Source organism: Corvus moneduloides, chromosome Z, assembly GCF_009650955.1.
Source record: "Corvus moneduloides isolate bCorMon1 chromosome Z, bCorMon1.pri, whole genome shotgun sequence".
Taxonomy (NCBI): domain Eukaryota; kingdom Metazoa; phylum Chordata; class Aves; order Passeriformes; family Corvidae; genus Corvus; species Corvus moneduloides.
Genome location: NC_045511.1, coordinates 23,191,563 through 23,205,457, shown reverse-complemented (window position 1 = coordinate 23,205,457; position 13,895 = coordinate 23,191,563). Strand labels below are relative to the sequence as shown.

The following is a 13,895-nucleotide window of genomic DNA, read 5'->3' as shown; positions in this document are numbered from 1 at the left end:
TACCTGGCTCAGCTAAAATAAGGACACCAGATAAACAGAATAATCCTTGTGTGCTGCTAAGAAAGCAAACAGAACAGATGGGAAACCGCTTTCTTACCCCATGGAAGCCAAGGGGATTTCTGTGTTTTTCATATCCTGCACCAAGGAAACAGGACCTTCCAGGGATTTTTGTGAAAAATAAGGTACCTCTGCCCACTGCAGAGAAGCTACTAATCCACTGGCTCAGACACTTGCCAAGAGCTATGGAGCAGCCAAAATGAGTTCTCACTTTCCTTTTTTCAGAGCAGAGAGCTGAAATCCTTTTCCCACGTAATCACAGAGTATCAGCTATTCCAGGAGAATTTGTGCCTGTTCTGTATCCATCAGTTCCCTTCCCTCCTCTCCAAATTTCTATCTGGGTATGAGCAATCCTTCCCATCCAAATCACTACATTTCTTGGTAGAACATGCAGGTGTAAAAAATGACCTTTTTCCAACACCAAGTTTCAGCAGGATATGTGTCACTGGCCATGGAGGTGCTACAGCTCTTCCTCTTACCACGGCTGCTGCTGAGCAGTTGTAACATACTGCTGAAGGGATTTCTAGAGGCGTCTCTCACTAGTGGTCACAACTCAGAGCAAAACTCACTGTGAAATCCTGGCCTGAACATACATAGCCCAGTGTATGTTTCTTTTCACCACAGCAAATGACAATACAAGCGAAGATGGACTCCATCTCCATTACTTGAAGGTTGCTTTGGGTAAGCCAGAGCTTTGCAGAGACTTCCACCTTCTTGTGTGTGCTCTCCCTCTCTCACCTCTCTGTTCCTGAAAACAAAAACTGTGAGGCGTCTGCGTGAGTTGGCATGCTGCCTAACCACCTGTGTCAAAATGGCTTGGTAAATTTGATTTGAGCACTGAATGTTTACACCAGGATTGCTTCTACTTAATGAGCTGCTTGATACTCAAGGCATATAATTTCTATGCACTGAGGGCTTAAATGAAGGACCACATTCTGTATTTTGATAACAGTAAATCACCAACAGAATCCACATGCAACACTTGAACACTTGAACAGATCTGGAACATTGACATCATGAAGAATAAAACCCATGTGAATTTAAAGAGAGAATGAGCAAAAGGGAGGTGAACAGCACTGAGGAACATCCTTGTGCTGGGCTGATTTACTGCAAGATCTCACTTGCTCTGAAGTACAGTGATTCCTGATCTCAGCTTAACTTTTAATGAAACACAGTAAATCTTGCTCGCTTGGTCCTGCACTGAGGCAGACTAACCCAGCACATTTCAAATATTTTAATCTTTTTTTTGTTGTTTTTTTCTTTTTCAATCAAACTTGAAGGAAGCCACTGGATTCCTCCCACGTTTTGCCCACATGAGAAGTACATTGTAGCTCATGAAGCAGTCTTTCAGTCCCAAATACCATGATACTCATAAGTCTCTGACAAGAAGTCATCGAGGGTGAAAACAGATGCCCCTAATGCTTCTCCCTTGATCACATTTTCTTTCCTTCTCCTTCCCAGATTCTCATTCCAACCTGATCTAATATCTTTAGGGAGCTGGGGTCTATTCCTGGGATCTTTGCTCCAGGCACAAACAGCAAACCAGCACGGTACAGGGAACCCTGGACTTGGTTCTTCCATTTTTGCTTTAACACATCCCTGAGATGGTGCAAAAAACTCACTTGCCATCCTGGCAGCTGCCTGTGATACAGAACTCAGCTCCAGAACTGAGCTCCAGGTTGCTCCTGGCCCTTACCACTGCTGGGCAGGCCTCCATTGTGTGAGGAGGAGACCACAGAGTGGGGACTGGCCTCTGCCCTGCTGCCCAGACCAGGATACATGGCACTACAGGAGCATTAAGCCCTGCATCACCATTATCATGGCATGGCTAGGTCTCACGCAGATGCAGAACAGCAGTATCGCTGAGAGGCCTCCAGGCCAGATATCACGTACTATATGCCTGGCAAGTGGCTGGGCATGGGGAACAGCTTCTCATCAAGAAACATGCCTACGATCACCACTTAGGACAGCTTGTTGCCAACTGCACAGACCATCCAGATTTAAGAGCTACAGCATAGTTTGTCAAGCTAACATGTAAAGCTGCTCTGCCTTTCTGCGTGGAAAAAAAAAAAGGCACTATGAATGGTTCCTGCTGCAGTGCCAAGAATCATACCAAGCAAAAGAAACCGACTCAAGGGAGTCTGCAAACCATTTTAACCAGGAATCAAATAGGGTGGTTTTCTTCTTAATGGAGTGCTATGCTACATTAGCAAAATTGATGTGTCATCATGAATGTGTAAGTGTATATAAAAGCCCAATGTAACAGTATTTTCAGAACGGCATGGGAGTGGGGAGAGAGGAGAAGGGGAAAGGAGGGGCAGACATTTTTAGAGCAGTCTTGGAAACGTTAAATAGAACATATTTGTAGCAATTAATTTGTAAACTTTTTCATCTCGTTTATTCTGCAATATATATCCCTACAACCAGGTGACACAGAAAAACACAAAATAGCCCTAAGGATATCTACACATAGCTTTCACCAGAAGATTGCCTGGGAGCAGGGGTGTTAAATTTACAACCTGCCAAAGTGGTCCACTCCACTTACAACTGGCAGCTGGGTAAGTTGCTTTCAAGGTAGTATCTGTTCCTAGACACCACCTTTCCAGGGGGAGGGCAAGGAGGACACGGCTTGTCAGCTGCCCTGGTAGCAGCAAGGCCCTGGAAACCCAGTGCTAAATCCCACACTTGCACATCATAGGTGTGCGCACCAGAAGCCAAAAGTGAACACATGAACCTGAAGTATTTAGAGACTGCAGAGCTGCAGCAGCTACAGCAGCCAGTGCTCTGCACAGGAAGCAGGCTGCAAACAGCAATTCCAAGGCCACACCACTGCTGCCTAGGCAGAAGGCTGCCTGACTCCTTGTGTTTCAGACCACCCACCAGCTCTGGCAGCGGAGGAAAAGCTATCACCGCAGCAGGTTTTCATCTTATGGTAAGAGTCAGGCAGCCAGGGCTTCCTTTGCACACAGCAGACACAGCACAAATCCAGGACTCAATTCTTAGGTATCACCTCCAGGAAGATGAATCACAACTCAATCTCATCTTTCTTCCCTAGCCAGAGAAGCAGCTTTGACTACTTCAGATGCAGACCGAGAGTTACTCAAATTGACCCCACCCTGGAAAGCATTCACCTCCCAGCTTCAGAACTCAGGCACACAAAATATGCCAGTAAACTAACGAGCAAGCCTGAGTTACCAGGCCAGGGATGACACTGTCTACATAAAGGAGTCTGGGTTTGAATTCTCCTTCGGTAGAAAGTAAAATAAGGGAGTGTACAGCTGTGCAACCTCACTGGTTGCCTGGGATTGTGTGCATGATGGCAAGCAATGTTTGCTGTGATCTCTAGCACTGTTGTCCTCTGCCACGTGGTGAAAGAAGTTCCTTGAGAATCAGTTTACCAAAATTTCACCGTCAGATGGCCCAGAGCTCACATTTAGTAAGATCAGCAAATGCATGCCTCCCTACTCCCCCCTTCCCAAAAGCGGCTGTGTTGAAAGAAAAGGAATGGTACTGAAGAGGTGTGATAAAAATTTAAAATCTGATCTCATGGATATGCTAACTTGCTTCAATTTCTTGTCCTAGCAGTCAGCAGGGTTTTTTGTTTTTTTTTTTTTTAATGGACAAGATAAACCTTTTTACAAGGATAACAGAGAAACACTCAAAAAACTCAACATAAATTCCACAAAAAGCTCTACAAAAATTCCACTAAAAATCCAGAATTTTAATATTGAAACAACAACCCTTTTTTACAAAGAGACTTTATAGGTTGAGTGTATGTATTCACAAAAGTGACAAACTAAGGCATATACTCCATAGCCGTGGTTGTAAAAGAAAAACTCTGGAAAGCTATGTGACTCGATCTCATGTAAATCTTGTCAAGGTACAGCCAGTACAAATTTTAAACATTTTAATTACTTTTGCATGTAATGGACTGTCAGTTTATATAGTTACCATGAAAGATGAGCTTAATTAATTTCAAATCACTGCAACAAATACTCTAGTAAGAGCATGAAGCTCTAACAGTATTTTAAAGTGCTCATTAGAAACTGAACATTTCAATTAAGAAATGTTAAAGATATTACATTCCTTACATATCAAGTCCAAAGGTACAATATGTACACAATCTACCATCTTGTCTTTTACAAACAGGAAATAATTTATCTGTGTATCTCAAACAAGACTAGTAGCCGAAGGGAAGCTGAAAGACTATTTTGATTTGGCCAGAAAAACAACAAAAAGAAAACCCAGAACAGTTATCCCACACATACAGCTATCAGAATTCTGTATCCCAAGCACTGCCATTTTGGCCAATCTACTTGTCTAATTCTCTTTACACCTACTCACGAAGCACCTGCCAGTACATTCCCAGTAAAAAATTACAGCATCTCTCTTGTGGCAGAATTGCTTGGGTCTCTACAACTGGCAAGGCTGCTGTTAAAGAGAAAATGTAATTCAACAGAAGAAATATGCCCTGCAATACCACAGTTTGCAAAGAGAAAAGAACTTCGAACTAGACAGATCATCATACAACAAAAATTTGGACAATTTTTAGTTTTAATTTTTGAATCAACTGTAGAGCTTATTAAAAAATAAGACAAAACTGATTAAGAGGCATTTGCAACAAATTTAAAAGCCTACATCATCTCTCTTATAAAGCCCTAACCAGTCCCTTTCAATCCATAGACACAGTACGTTTGCTAGTCGAGTCTTGTCCTGACAGCAACTAATCAAACTTCTCCATTCACTACAAGTTTTATGTGACTTTGACTTAACAGTTTTGCAGCATGTGGTATTACCCTGTGCACAGGTTAAGCCTGTTTCACAAAGGACTTGTACGAGGTACTGTGAAATGTTAGCATTGTGCATCATTTTAATCCCCATAGCGCACATGCTTTTCAATAATCCCCTTCAAAGTACAACATAACAAATTTTCAAAGATACAAACAACCATAAAACACAAACCCCAAGTTCATTAAACCACAATAAAAATATTTACCTTCCTGTCATTTTTTCATTTCTCAGCTGCCATGAACGGCAACATTTTGTCTTTTCAGACTTTGCAACTGGACTTTGTCCTTTTCAGACAAAGTGTATAGCCACTCACATACAGTAACATGATTACAGTAAAATCAAAACCCACAAAATAAAGTAATAGTGAACATTCCATAAGCAGATTTTTAGCTTTTGGTAAACATTTCTGCTAGGCTAAAGTCAAAAGTATGCTGTACAAAATGATGTTAACATCCACAATAATAAGCTTTGTTTAGCTTAGCTTCAGCTTAGTGTGTAGCCAGCCTAAACTATGCAATTTCTTAAAACAGATAAGACAGAAGATTGTAAAGCTCTATTTCTTCTCTACTTGTACCCATTAGCAGATTCTTCCCTTGCAAAACATTCATGTGAAAAAAATTTACTGTGGCACTCAGTTGAATTACAAAACACACATGTACGGGCAACAAGTGGCGTCAAGGTGATAAACGACTCATTGGACTGCTTTCTTCTCCACCTGCAGCAAGCTTGAGCGTTGTGAGCTTACGAGGGGGATGCTGAGGACTCTTACGAAGGTTGTCGTCCATCTGCAGAGAAACAATGAGAGCCGGATCTGGCAACAGCAGAATATAGATTATACGATTAGTCTTATTTGTCAGGGCTGCCATCATTAATACTGGGTTGGTGTATGTTTACTGTCAGGACCAGCCACAACTGGTGCTTTGGTTTCTTTCCACTCCCAAACAGATGCTTGTGTTAGAGCTGCTATTCATTTCCTTACATATGGTACATCAAACCCAGGGCAACTGGATGTGCTTCTGCTCAAGTCATTTGGTCAAGATTACTGAAGGAAGCAACACAGATTCTAAGAGGTCATAAATTGTACAATAGCCAAATGCTGCTAGAAGGCAGATCAAGAGTCAAACTGCTATCAATGGATGCTTCTGTATATTCAGTACCAAGCAAGAATAATTTTTTTCACATCAGAAATGCTTGGGAGATGCTGACTGAATTTGTATTAGTGACACATTTCAAAAAGTACTTAATAAAGAACTTGTGATAAGACCTTTTCAAAGACAGGTTAAAATTAATCCTTGAATATAAACAATTCACATTTTCATAGGAAATCCATCTAATGCCCTATGCGTAATGTGGTCTCAAAAAGTTTCACCTGGTACAGAATAAAAGACAGCACAGGGCAGATCTGCAGAGGCTGCCTGGTCTATTCCATTTCCTCAAGGCAGGTCTATTCCATTTCCTCAATCATGCCTGACAAATGTCTATGTAACCCATTGTTTAAAACATCCACAGCCACACTTCACTGCCAGAAAGAGCATCAATACCTAATGCTATAGAAGCTGATCACAGTTTCTATTTCACACACTGGTTTTTGTCAGGAAGAAATGCCTTCTACCCTTTCAGTTAAAATGTTCTATCTGCATGAAAAGGCTAATTCTTCACAAGTATTTTTCAGGTAAGTTGTATAGCTTTTGGCAGGTGCTGAGTGACAGCCTTAGAAACAAGGAACATAGGAAAAACAGCTAGATGTAGAACAAGCAGGAGAAGAGTGACTGCTGCTTAGATACTACAGCATGCAGCTGGGAGCAAGGAAAGCTGGTGATCAGTCTTAATGTGCAGGACCATGTCCGGGTTTTGACCAACACATTTGCCTCCTCCTTTGCTGAATGTGCGCTTGCAGAAAGGTACCACTCCTTTGTTGGTGTGCACACCTGCAAGACAATGTTCTTTTGGTTGTATTAAAAATTCTTATCTAAGTGCAAGGCTTCATTAATTCCTCCTTCGAAATCGTGTAATATTCTTCCCACCTCTCTACAAAATGTAATTCACTAGAAAAGAAATAATTAAAATAAAGTCCACTGTATAGTTGCAATTGCCATGCAAAGGTATCTGTGAACAAGTAACCACAACAAAGCAGCAAAATTGAAGATACTGAAGTAAAAGTAACCTTTTCAATCAAGTTGGATTCCTTATTTACAAGCTGTGTGAGTTTCTGCAGATTAGCATCTGCTGTATCCTGTCCAGCTGGAGAATAGCCTGGAGAGTGAAGGCAGAAAGATGAAGAGTGAAAAGGTATTTACAAAAGCTTTTAAATTATTAAAAAATAAACTCACATTGGAGAGAGAGTTCACACACTATTTTTATGCAAAGAAGAATTTAAGTGGAAAAGCCATTCCATGTGAGAAAATCAGGAGTACTAAGCGTGAGCCATATGCCAATGCTTGACAGAATCTAAAACTGAGTATTGACACTTGCTGTTGATTTTGAATCCTTTCTGCTCAACTTTAAAAGTTTCTCCAGTTCGCCACAGAAAGTCTAGCATAAACTACATGAAATCTAATGTGCCTTGGTTCACAAATGGAACCCTAGAGTACTAATCCCAACACAAGTATAGATAACAAAAAGGATAAAAGAATCACAACTTGCCTGAGACAGTTAACCTGAAGTAGCAAGTTAGAATATCATCACAAAATCGACACAGATTGGGAAGCTGTTTCAAATGCTCTTGCAACTGTACCCTGGGGAAGCACACTTTATAAATTGGTGCAAGGAAGCCAAACACGAAGGCATCCAAGGTGGTAGGCCTAAAAAGAGTAACACAAGAAAACACTGAAGTGATTCAAGGTAAGACTTTTAAGATTTCCACAACCTAGTTTTCCATGTATGTCAAACACAACTCGGGACAGAATACAGTCAGCTCTTCTGTCATTCCACCTTTGCCTATCAACCTGATAAATGCTTTGTACCAACTATCTACTCCTTTCAGCATCTCTTAACTAGAGACATGCTGGCAAGCTGAAACAGTAATGTCAGCATTAAAACATAGTCATGCTATCCTAAACAAGACACTCTAAAACACCTTTCTGGCACCACAAAAGTCACACTGGGGACCAGGACCCTCTCATGGAGTGGTCCAACTTCAACAGCTAAAGAAGGGATCATTTTTGGCTCTATGTTGTCCCTATCTGCTTCCTGTTCTGCACACATACCACAGGAATAGTGTTCCTGGACCTACACCCTCCTCCCATGAGGGCAGAGTACTAACACCTCAGCCTAAAGCATTTTTTTCTACATACAAAGCTACGAGGTGACATTCAGTGGCTAGAAAGTGTTCCCCAGTGCACCTTACATTTTCTTAGCAGCCGTGGGCAGCATTTCCCTTGCTGTGGAAAAAAGCAGGATAAGGGAGACATCACATTGAGTCAGTCCAACTATGTCATTTGTGCCCTGTTTGCTCATTCAGATGAGCAACTTGGAAGCACTTTTAACATCCCAGCAGGTTAAAAAAAAAAAAGTTCAAGTGTTCAGAGACTGGTGTGGTACCTTTTCTATTAATCATTTACCAAAACAATTTTTAAAAATCACACTCACGTATCTCCAAAGAAAAACTGAGCTGTTCCCAATCTCTTCGACAGGAGATTTAGGCACTCCTTGGCATCCCTGTATATCTGATGAGACACAAGACTGTCTAAGAGCCCTAGGTGTAGCCAGGCTGCACAGCACCATTCATCATTTGAAAGTGTGCTAGACTGTTTCAGTTCTTGTCTTTGACAGAACCACCTTACGAATTCCTTAATGCACAACACATACCTGTGCTTCCACTTCAGTGAGACTGTAGAGTGGAGGTCCTCCCTTGGTCAGCAAGATCCTGTTCAGCGCTTCCCTGGACATCTTTCCAGGCAGATACAAACTCAGTGGGAAGGCAATCTTTGAGGCAAACCATGGCTTTGTCACACTGCAGTAATTTTCAGCCTCAATCCAGAAAGTGTGCAGCTGTATCAACATGAAGAAAAATATAACTGAAATCTGAATGACATGAGTAGACATCTCATGAAACTTCATGTGCAAGACGATCTCGCTCAGAAAAGCAGAAGAACCAGGAATTATTGTAATTTAGGCCTACCAGGCTCTGTAAAGGAATACACTAATCCTCTGAGTATAGGAGTATATAAGTAAGGCAATAGTTACGTTCAAAATAAAGAAAAACACAAAAGACATTATGGAGAACTATATGCATCTGCATAAAATTACATGTGTACTATCTATGTACAGATACAGTGTATGTACACACACACACACACACTATCTTGTAACTATATTACAAAAAAGTTGCACACATATAGCAACAGGTTTGAACTTCCTGGAATTTTGTTTTGAAATTTTATAGAAATCTTAAAATAAAAGATACTATGAAATTATGAATTTGAAACCAGGGTCAGCTGAAAAGGCTAGCTTATGATATAATCTGTACAAAATGAAGCCAAAGTCATTCAGTCACTCAGTGTCTGTGGGTTTTATAGCGCTAATGTAATTACACCGAAATGGTGTAAAGGGCAAATGGCCATGCCTTATTTAGAACTGAAAAATTAAGCTCCTGATGGGCATTTTCATTAATCAAAAATTTTAATTCAACAGTTCAAAAGGCTTCCAGTTGTGTGTCTCACATCAGACACATCTTAATCAAAGGTTTTTCAGGAAATCAAATGAAACAAAACATGGCCACAATAAGGTATTTTCAGGCTACTGTTTCCCAAAGACCAACAGAAAAAAAAGATCTAAAAGAAAAAAATCTTCTAGGTATACTTTTAAAATGTCTTTCATAAATCTACTATTATTACTTGGCACTCCACAAACACACACTTCTCTCCTTTTCAGAAGTTGCTAGGCAGTATTTCCAAAAAACAGACTAACAAAGCAACTATGTTCCAGCCAGGGCTGTGCTGAGAGACTGTAATGTCTCTCATGCTGGGCACCTCTTTCAGCATTCAATTCCAAATATTCTGACCATTACAAAGTATTTATTAATATTTACCAGAGCAGGAAGCAGTTTCTCTTCAAGTAGTGCAATATATGCCAGTGTATCAGCTCCTTGTTTTGCAGACAAATCATAATCAGCATTGTATTTCTACAAATTTAAAAAAAAAAAAAACCCAAACCAAAAATATAGTCTTACACAGAACTTTCAAAAAACACGATCAATGCAAAGTTACTTCAAACTTAAGAGCTATCAAGGCAGTAAATATATAAACAATTTTTGGGACAGAAAGCATGCACTCACTAGAATTTTCCTTCTTCAGGTCAACTCTGCCAAACCCTGTTGCTTCTTGCTTTTCCAGTTTCCCATTCCTAGAGCTTTGGGCCCTCCTATTTCCAAAATAACCCTTGTATCTCCTTCCTATTTGTTTCCAAGCAAATGTCCAGCGATACAGAGGCAATTTTTCAACACTCAGGGATATAGAAAACCTCTGGTAAGTCTCCATTGTTATTTCTGAAGAAGCATCTGACACTTCAGCAGGTGTAAGCATAAAATAAAAAGCATGCATTCCCCTATTTTGCATTCTAGAAGTTAAGAAACTGGATGCTAACAATGTAAGGGATCAAATATACCGCTAAATTAATGCAGTTAGTGACGGATCTTTTAATTCTAACACTGGATTCTTCTACGATACATTATAAGGATTGGTAAATTTTGGGGGAAGTGAGTAGATTTGCTACATTAATTTAGAAACAAAGGGCCAGTGCTGATACTTGGACATCTGGAAAGTAAGCATGTAACTGTTTAACATAAAGAGGGTTTTTCCCCCCAACATTATGGAACCTTTGTTATTCACATGAATATCGAATTCAAATTCAATCCAAATGAATCTGAAACTTCAGAATTTCAAATAAACTGTCTAAAATTCCATCTCAAATGCAGTTTTCAGATTCTGTTTTTCCCCATGAAGGTTTGAAGTTTCACTAACATGGCATTCGTCAGATCATCTGACCAGACAGGAAGTGCATTTCTCATGTAAAAGCAGAACAGTGGGCTAGAGGACCATCTTAGGAATAAAAAGATGATGCCACTGTTTATTAGGTATCTTTATACTTTGTGAAAAGAAGAAATTGCACAGCTTTATTATTTGTGTACAAAACATTAAGAGTCCTACAAAAGCCAAGGAAGAGGCAATAACCTGGTGTGCATCAAGAAATGCCTGCAGACATTTTTATGTTACAAGCTATAGAAAAAATGCATAGATTAAAAACAACACTGTATGTATTATCTTTGAAAAAATGAGCACTGGGAAATGACCCATTTAAACTGTTAGCGTAAACTATGATATCCTATGCAAAGTCATAATGACATCGAAAGTGTTATAATTACAAGCAGGGTGATCAGTAAGAAACTGCTCGATTTAGGACAGTTTGACATCCTTTTCAATTTAAATTTTTTCATGTTTATTTTTAAATCTTTCACTCAACTAATGATCAAACTTTTAAAGAGCAATTTCTTATCCACCATTTTGCAATTCTCATGCATGTATGAAAAACTGAAAAACATTGGGTCTGAACTAAATTCCAGGTTTTTGGAAGCCTGTATCAGTGTACAAAGGAGACACGCAAGAGTCACTGCAAGGCAAAGAAAACAAATCTTTTTGAAAGAGACTTACCTGCTTTCTTAAGAAGTTCAGTATTTTTGCTGGCTGAGAAATAACAATGTCTTCTGATACCAGGACTGGTAGATCTTCTAGAAGGCATAAATAATACAGTCAACAATTTGTATGGATGAGTTTTAGCATAAATAGAAAGCAATCAGTCACTTTATGTACTTTCCTTTTCTCAACAGCTTGCTCTGATTTTCCTAACATGCAAACATAAACATAAAATTTTACATAGCAGGGGAGTTCCACCAAGGTTACAAATACTCTTAGTCTATTGTGGCCTTTACTAATAAGAAGACATTAAAAAGGGCAACATCAAGTCAGACTGAAGCCAATGTTTTTTGCTAGGTGTCCAATACTTTGACAGCTAGGCTACTTGTCTGGATTTCAGATGTTCATTTTAAGATAAAAGTTCCAACTAAGTCCAACTGCTCTCTCAATTCATTCACCTCTGAGCCTCTTTTCAATTTTTCCTCTGTCCCTCCCCTCCAAATCCATTTTAACCACCTTTTTTCTCTAGCCTTGCTACAACCAGTACCCAAGCTACCACTGCATAACCATGAATCAGTCAAAGAACTACATACTTCCCCTCTCTCAGTAGTTGACTGGACAGCCTTTAGTCATAAAACTGCATGATCAAAGCATGTAGAGTGCAAAGTATGTGTAACAGGGGCTATTTTACAGCATATTCACAACATAACTGCCACAACAAGCCCAACAGGACAGTGCTAAATAATATTAAAATATCAATTATCACCAACACTTACTCTTAGACTGCTTTCTTAATTTATTTTATGTATTTTCCTTATGAGGATAGCCACCAAATTTCTAGCAAGTCCACCCAACCAGTTCTTGGTATTTCCCCCTAACAGAAAACACACTGAAAAGCAAGAACCAAAGGCTCAACTTCTGTATGAATACAGTATTGCCTGAACTGACAATGTGGTTAAGTGTGACAGAGGACTTTAAGCCTGCAGTGATTTTACCTCTCCGAAATACACCAAGACAATAACTGCTGAGCAAACAAATAAGCAATGAATAGAAGCATCCAAAACAAAAAATTCCTCTCTGACAGCTTACCTTCACCTTTTATCAGTCAAACCCTCTAACTCAGCACAGCACTAAACATCCCAGGTGGTGTAAGCTGTACTTGCTGAGGCTCACATTCCACTTTCAACTGTACCAAACCGTTAAGCTACAGGTAACCAAAGAGCTCTCCCATACACAAGTCTAGTTACTACTAATTTATAAATATGCAAAGTGCAAAAAGCTCACAAATTTGCTTTTACTATACCATCAATTCAGACTGCCTGACGGAAACAGCTACATACTTGGCGTTACTGCTTTGTTAACTGTCTGCCGCTTCACCCATACACATTTTGATAAATTGTCCTCTGAAGCACTTCATTTATGATTTGCATTATTTTATTCTCACAAATTCATCACACTTGATCCTGTGAAGTCATTTAACTGAGGGAGACTGCACTCATGCACACAAACCCAACGCAAACACAGAAAATGGAACCCACATTTGTATCGCGGCTGTGATTAAAATAATGAAGGCTGCAAAGACGATACCTTTCGGAGCTCTCCAGGAGTTATTTACAGTATTCACTGTCACGGGAGCCCCAGAAAATTTGGCATAAGCCTGCAATAAAGATTGGAGTGCAAGGGAGAAAACCTGTCACAATGTGCAAGAAAAGCGTAAGACAGGGCTTTAAAAGTTGTGTTAAACACCTTCGTGCACTGAGGACCAACCACCAGCAGGTGCAAGACGGTTTTCGGTCGGGCTTCATTGCCCTAACGCGGCTCCAGGCAACACTGGGCAGAGGCCCCGCAGCCCCCGGGAAGGAAGGCAGCGGCCCCGGGAAGGGCTCGGCGTTCCCGGGAAGGACGGCAGCGTTGTCGCCGTCTCCCGTCGGGAACGAGCCAGGGCCGCGCCGCGGGCCCAGCATCGCGCCTCCCACCCCCGGCCTCTCCCGGGGCAAGGAGGAGCCCCGCAGATGTCCGTGCGGGCGGCAAGCAAGCCCCGGGGCGCCGCCGCTCCCTCCCTTCCCCCCGGGCCGGGTGGTGGCCGCCGCCCGTTACCATGACGGTGAGACACTCCGGGTGCAGGGACGGCAGCCCCCAGTCTCCTCCCCAGCAGCTCAGCTGCATGGGAGCCGCCATCTTGTCCGCCGCGCCGGCCGGGAGCGCGGCGCTGCTTCCCCGCATGGCGGCGCCCAAGCGCCCGCGGCCGCTGGCGGGGGGAGGGAGGAGGCGCTGAGGGCGGAGGGCCGGGGACAGCGCCGGGCGGGACAGGGTTGCGGGTCCTTGTGCTCCCGGCCGCCGCTGGCCGGGCTCGAGGAGTCACAGTCACCGAATCAGTTGGAGTGGGTAAGGCCGCTGAGGTCATCGAGTCCGACTTGT

The 13,895-nt window shown here is 41.4% G+C and overlaps 1 protein-coding gene across 9 annotated transcripts; it reads right to left on the bottom strand.

Moving 5' to 3' along the window:
• Positions 1-3,757: 3,757 nt before the first annotated feature.
• Positions 3,758-13,701, bottom strand: MTX3 (metaxin 3). Of its 9 annotated transcripts, none has more exons than XM_032096671.1 (9): positions 13,575-13,701; positions 13,065-13,167; positions 11,496-11,572; positions 9,878-9,970; positions 8,656-8,838; positions 8,437-8,513; positions 7,492-7,649; positions 7,013-7,101; positions 3,758-6,776 (listed from the first exon to the last, which is right to left on the bottom strand). In XM_032096671.1, exons 1-9 carry the CDS (start codon positions 13,698-13,700, stop codon positions 6,588-6,590), a joined length of 1,095 nt encoding a protein of 364 aa, XP_031952562.1. In that variant the 5' UTR covers position 13,701; the 3' UTR covers positions 3,758-6,587. The 9 variants fall into 9 exon arrangements, with proteins under 9 accessions (XP_031952562.1, XP_031952564.1, XP_031952565.1 ...); XM_032096673.1 differs by having other exon boundaries at positions 3,758-5,659; positions 13,575-13,698; XM_032096674.1 differs by having other exon boundaries at positions 3,758-5,633; positions 13,575-13,697.
• Positions 13,702-13,895: the final 194 nt, after the last annotated feature.